This window comes from Oryza sativa, chromosome 5, assembly GCF_034140825.1.
Source record: "Oryza sativa Japonica Group chromosome 5, ASM3414082v1".
In the NCBI taxonomy this organism is placed as follows: domain Eukaryota; kingdom Viridiplantae; phylum Streptophyta; class Magnoliopsida; order Poales; family Poaceae; genus Oryza; species Oryza sativa.
In genome coordinates, this window is record NC_089039.1 from 21,898,331 (window position 1) to 21,905,266 (window position 6,936).

General features: G+C 45.3%; 1 protein-coding gene across 1 annotated transcript; it reads left to right on the forward strand.

Moving 5' to 3' along the window:
• Positions 1–3,592: 3,592 nt before the first annotated feature.
• On the forward strand, positions 3,593–5,512 carry LOC4338937 (cytochrome P450 94C1). Its single transcript, XM_015782270.3, has one exon. The coding sequence runs from the start codon at positions 3,714–3,716 to the stop codon at positions 5,271–5,273; it is 1,560 nt and encodes a 519-aa protein (XP_015637756.1). The 5' UTR covers positions 3,593–3,713; the 3' UTR covers positions 5,274–5,512.
• The last annotated feature ends 1,424 nt before the right edge of the window (positions 5,513–6,936 follow it).

Sequence of the window (6,936 nt, forward strand, 5' to 3'; positions counted from 1 at the left end):
GATAAAAGTAACATATATATATATATATATATATATATATAGGACACTCATATGGGGCACCATGGTGCCCGGGCACCATGGTATGAAATACACAAATTCGCCCAAATTTTTCAAAATTTTCAAATTGTGAGTATATACCTAGTTATAAGTATTCGATTCATACCTATACCTAGCAACAAAACAACTCAAATTTAACTTTATTTCACAATCCATTATTACATACCTAACTAATTATATGTTTGGATGCTATATACCTAGAATCAAAATCTAACAAAAGCAAGTTTGAATTCAGTTCAAACTTGCTTTGAACTAGTTAGTAAAGTAGTTAACGTTAATACCTAAATATTTGAAAAAGTTTCATACTCATTTGAATTGGGTATATAGTAAATTTCAATCATGGTGCCCGGGCACCATGGAGCACCAAACAAATTTACTATATATATATATATATATATATATATATATATATATATATATATATATATATATATATATATATATATATATATATATATATATATATATATATATATATATATATATATATATATATATATATATATATATATATATATAATAAAAGTAATTTACAAATATAAATATTTTTTCATCGTAATATAATCATGTAAGATCTTGTTGTGAAGATTTAATTGTAACGAACACAGTGGTGTAATCGGATTGTAGATCGGATAAATAATTTGAGAGAAAACTCTATAAGAAGAAAGAAAAAGACATGCATGTCAGTCCTTCTCACAAATTAGTTCGTCGCTGGTTAACGCTAAACCGAGAGCCTATATATATCGATTGCTGGCATGCGCAAGACTTCAAACCGTTGCACGGTCGACACGTAAACAGCCGCCACGTATTCCCGCACGTGCCACATAATTTTCCTCCGCCTTCCTGTCTGATCGAACATCCTTATCCGCACAGTACCTCGACCCTGTCCAGCTAAGCTGACGCACCCGTATAGCTGTAGCCTAGCCGAATCCGGTGCCCGAAGCTATAGCCAGCGCGCGCACCGAATCATCATGCATGGCGCGCCTCCCTATGCCTGCCCTACGTACGCTATGCGGAAGTAGTAATCTCCGTCCCACCCGGAGCTGACCCGTGACGGAGGTGTGAGCCCCCCCCCCCGGAACGGTGGAAAGCCGGCACGCTGCGCGCCCGCGCGCTCTGGCCGCGGTCCCCGGCCCCCGGGGCGGCTCATCAATCAGTGCTCGCGTTCGCGTCAGTGCGGCGGTTGATGCATGCGCGCGCGCCCGAACCATGCGGGATATATATCGCCGGTGCGTGCGGCCAGGACAGTGGCCACGCCACGGCCTCTCACGACGTACGGGCCGCGCGGGGGAGCACGTAGGGCCGGCCGACGCGCGGGCGGGCGGACGGAGGCAGCCCCGAGACATGGCGCGGACGCGCGGAACGTGCAAACGACCCGCGCGGGACTCGGCGCGCTGGGGCGCCATGCCGATCGGCCGGCCGGCCCCGGGGGCCGGGACGTGTGGTGCCGAGGGTGGCAGCCTTGGTTGGCAATTTGGGGGTGGTCTCCCCCAACCAACTGAACCAAGTGCGCGCTGCATATGCGGTCTGCACTGCACGGTGGCGCGCGGATGGGGTGGGCTTGGCGCCTTGGCTGGCTCCCGCGACTTTTTTCACGCAGGTGGTGTTGTGTCCACGTTGTAGTACTTGCCGACTGGGGACTTTTGCCTGACAGTACAGCGGTCGCCTTTGGTTCGTGTGGGACATTTCGGCACGAGGATCATGTTTTCACTTTCACGGGCAGGAATCAATCAATACGAAGCTTCCTGCCGAGGGGAAAAAAACGAGAGGATTGTGTAAGTGCCCGAGAGCTGTATACGTTATACTCCTTTTCTACATGGAAGATAATACAATATATTCACACACCCGTGAATAAAGTTTATTTTACCTATACGTACGTTCAACAAGCTCACTGAAATTTATAAGCTTCACTAAATTTATATTATAACATACTTGGTAATTGTAGTAGGTATCAAGATATAAACCCCAAAATCTTTTATCCCTAGCTAAACTATTCAATAGGCCAATCCTAGAACTTCATAGGGCCACAGGAGCATTATTTTTCTTTCACTATTTTTCTAGAGATTTTGGAAAACTACAGCTTATTATATGTCACAAAACAATTATCATTATGCGATAACATTAATAACTAACATTTGCTACTCATCACGTGACCCTACCTACTCTAGCCATTAGATTGAGACCAGTGAAAGAGAGTCTCCTTCCACCTCTAGCCAGCTAAGAGATAATTGATGTGGCACAACAGCGTACGGAAGTACTTATCAATTATGGATTCATACAATGGTGTGATAGTGGATCATTGGTGCTTTACATACACCTAAAATAAGGATATTTTACAATTTCATTAGTACTACAATAAATGATGCTAAATGGGTTACTAATGCAACAAGTGGTGGTTTATCGTCTCACCATTTCGGTTGGTTAACTTATACTAGGGTATTACAATATCTTTAGAATAGAGGAATTTGTAGAGCTTCCACGTGAAATTATCACACTCCAAAGGAGTCCTAAGTAGCTTTAATTATATTAAATCAGTCCTTGCTAAACCTTGGTTTTCAAGTAGATTAGACCTGCAACCTATTTCCTAACCCTGTAAAGGGGCAGCTTAAAGACAACAACCGAGAGATAAAAATATAGGTATGCTAACTGAGCAATATAAGGAAAAATAAAAATATCATATGAACTGTGAATAAATCTAGTTATTCGTCTACTTGGGACCAATAGTTTAGATTAAGATTAAGTTTGTGATTGTAATGTTGTGCTACACTGTCCTTATCTTTTATGTTGATTTGGAAATAAGAAAGTTATAACTTGTAATTTCTTCACATTTCAAATTATTTTTAGATAGTCTATTTTAGTTGTTTTATATTTTTATAAACATTATATTTTCATACCAAATTAACATCGAAATATCCAAAAGCTTCTTCACCAAATATGATGATCATAATCCACTAAATTTCAATCAGAGCCCAAAATAGGAGTCCATGTCACGTACATAATAATAATAATTAATTTGTTTCCAAACTTATTAAACTAAAATTTAATATAAATTAAGACTTATTATGAGTGCAATTCGATAATTACTAATTTGTATATCAGAATTATTAAAATTATGATAATAACATACTTAAGACTCCAAATTCAGAAAAAAATATAATTATTTCTAAAATTATGACATTATTTAGAAAAACTCAAATTATGAGTCCACATGACAAGTGCAACTTCTAGATAATTGAAATAATAAATTAGGAAAAGAATATGTTTTAGGCTACATTCGACATAATTTTTTTTGTTTCATTTACTAATTTTGAATTTAGAGCTATTAACCAATAAATTGTTTTATTCTTTTTCTTAGCTGATAAATTGTTTTAGTCTGAGTGACGACTGCACCGTTACCAGCTTGCATAATAAAGGCTAAAGCGGACGAGATGTCAAAACTAACCATAAAACAGGGGTTCATATCCCGGGCCCTCTACGTACATTTTCTTAACAGTGAAACGTTCGATATAAAAACGGTGTGCGCTGAGAACGGCACAACTCTGTTTCACACACACGCACACACCCCCTCAGGGAGGGATCAGGCCGGCGCACGCGCGCGCGCAAAAAAAAAAAAAAAAAGGATCGAGAGAGAAAATCCGTGTTGTTTGTTCTTCGTCATGGGCGCGGACGCCACCACGTTGCACATCGCGGTTCACGCCCTAGCGAGCTCCTTGCAGGCGCAGGTTGCCGCCGTCTTCTTCGTCTCGGCCGCGTGCACGGTGGCCCTCGCGCTGCTGCTGGCTTTGCAGCGGCTGCGGCCGCCGTGGTGGTGCGCGTGCCCGGTGTGCGAGGCGTACGTGACCGCGTCGTGGGCGCGCGAGTTCGACAACCTCTGCGACTGGTACGCGCACCTGCTGCGCCGCGCGCCGGGGCGAACCGTGCACGTGCACGTGCTCGGGAACGTGCTCACCGCCAACCCGGCCACCGTCGACCACATGCTGCGCTGCCGCTTCGACAACTACCCCAAGGGTGCCCCCTTCTCGGCCATCCTCGCCGACTTCCTCGGCCGCGGCATATTCAACGTCGACGGCGACGGCTGGCTCTTCCAGCGCAAGCTCGCCGCGGCTGAGCTCGCCTCGCCGGCGATACGAGCCTTCGCGGCGAACGTCGTGGCCTCGGAACTGCGGTGCCGCCTCATCCCTCTGCTTCGCTCTGCCTCCAGCTACGGGAGCGAGAGGCTGCTGGATCTCCAGGACGTCTTCCGCCGCTTCGCGTTCGACTGCATATGCAAGATCTCCTTCGGCCTCGACCCCGGCTGCCTCGAGCTTTCGCTGCCGATATCGGCGTTCGCGGACGCGTTCGACACGGCGTCGATGCTCTCGGCCCGGCGAGCGACGGTGCCCATGCATGTCGTCTGGAAGTTGAAGCGGCTACGCAACATCGGGGAGGAGCGGGAGCTCCGCGACGCGATCCGTCTCGTTGACGCGCTTGCCGCCGAGGTCATCCGGCAACGCCGCAAGCTCGGCTCCGCCGCCTCCTGTGACGACCTCCTGTCGCGATTCATGGGCTCCATCAACGACGACAAGTACCTCCGCGACATCGTCGTGAGCTTCATGCTCGCCGGCCGCGACACTGTCGCCTCAGGTCTAACCGCGTTCTTCTTGCTCCTCTCCGACCATCCCGAGGTGGCTGCCGCAATCCGGGACGAGGTCTTCCGCGTCGCCGGAGGCAGGGACCCCACGGCCGCCTCCTTCGATTTCGACAAGCTCAAGGACATGCACTACGTGCACGCGGCGCTGTACGAGAGCATGCGGCTGTTCCCGCCGGTGCAGTTCGACTCCAAGTTCGCCGCCGGCGACGACACGCTCCCGGACGGCACGTTCGTGGCAAAGGGCACACGTGTGACCTACCACGCGTACGCCATGGGCCGGATGGAGTCCCTCTGGGGCCCCGACTGCGCCGTGTTCAGACCGGAGCGGTGGCTCAGCGGCGGCCGGTTCGTGCCGGAGAGCCCGTACAGGTACCCGGTCTTCCAGGGCGGGGTGCGCGTCTGCGTAGGCAAGGATCTCGCCATCATGGAGATGAAGGCCGTCATCGTCGCCGTCGTCCTTAGCTTCGACGTGGAGGCGGTCGACCGGAGCTCGCGCCGGCCCAAGTTCGCGCCTGGCCTCACCGCCACGTTCGCCGGGGGCGTGCCGGTCAGAGTGCGCCGGCGAGCGCACTGCGCGCCAAGTTAGCTCAATCAAATACGTCGCGTCGCCACGCGCGATCGATGCCCTTATTCATTTTAATTTTTTTTCCTCTTCTTTTTTTGAAACGGGAAACATTAGTCTATGTCAGCATTGCACATGGAAAGCTGCACTGATCTACTGTGTCACTTGAGTCAACAGTCACCACTCAATTTGGCAAGTGCGCTGGGTTCTTATCCTCCACTCAAGATTTCTCTGTAGACCATAATTAAAGATTTTTCCGATTACACAGAAGATGTACAAGAACACAAATAGTAGTCACTACAGTCTAAACATACATACACTACATGAGTACGTCTCTTTCATACATATGCTCCATATATAAAAGGGTAATTTTACCATTTTTATAAAGTATCTAGAGGTAATATATTTTCTAGTGTAAAAATTTGGTGTACCATAAATTTTACACTAAAATTTAGATGTCTCAAAATACTTTCTTAAGAATTATAAAATTCCTCTATATAAAATCATGTATATATATCTGCGAATGTTTAAAAATTCCTATTAAGCCATGTACTGGGCTGTGAGTAAATGTACCTAGGAGAAATTAAAACCTGACAATCAAAGTCCTATACACAACTCGTACTATTCTTTTCGACCACCGAATAAAGGAGGAGCGTAACTAAAGTCTCTCTGCATGTGTGAGTATATAATCATTTCGGCCCGGCGTATATATTGTTATTTCAAACTTGAAAGCACGATTCGTACTTCTGATGCCATTCTTGAGAATTTCTTTGGCAGATTCTCAATGTTACAGAATACACACCTAGATGTTCTTCCGTGTGGCCCTCTTTTCATACGGACAACATCAATTATTGCAAGATGGTCGGCCATAGAATTAGAAAATTGCAAAGTGTTTTGATATCCATAAAAAAATAAGATCTCCATAAAAAAATAACTATTACTACATGGATAAGTGTTTTTTTGAGAAGGATATTTTTTACCCGGCCTCTACATCCAACTGGATATATACGGACATTGAAATAGGAACTTAGCCCCACAAACAACCTAACCCAAGGAACTTAGCCCCGCAAACAACCCAATTAATCTAAAATTCGCTCCTATGGAGATCTGCAAACAAACCAATTTGAAATTCGCTCCTACGAAGATTTGAACTCAGGATATCGGGGTACTAATCAGGTCAATACAACCACTAGGCTACATGGATAAGTGATGACTGATGAAGTGACGAGGAGGTGCAATGGTGATTTATGATTGCAAGCAAAAGGTTTTCATTTTCGGCTGTCAGTGTCAATAGGATAATCAAGGGGAATTTATCTGAAGATGACTCTTTTCCATACATAAGCACACGATTTTGAAACGTACTCTCTCCGTCCCAAAATAAGTGCAGCCATGGTTTTTCGCGCCCAACTTTGACCATTCGTCTTATTTAAAATTTTTTTAAAAATAATTAAAAATATAAGTCACGAGTAAAGTATTATTCGTGTTTCATCATCTTATAGCAACAAAAAATACTAATTATAAAAAAATTTCAAATAAGACGGACGATCAAAGTTGGGCGCAGAAACTCATGGCTGCACTTTATTTTGGGATAGAGGTAGTAGAATGTGCTCGTCAGACTGACGAGTGATCAGATCAAAGAATGTCGTTAGACTAGTTGTAAGGACTGCTCCATATGGCAACTCTTTCC

Excerpts from the sequence above, each read along its gene's own strand:
- LOC4338937 (XM_015782270.3), top strand. The coding sequence starts at position 3,714 with ATGGGCGCGGACGCCACCACGTTGCACATCGCGGTTCACGCCCTAGCG.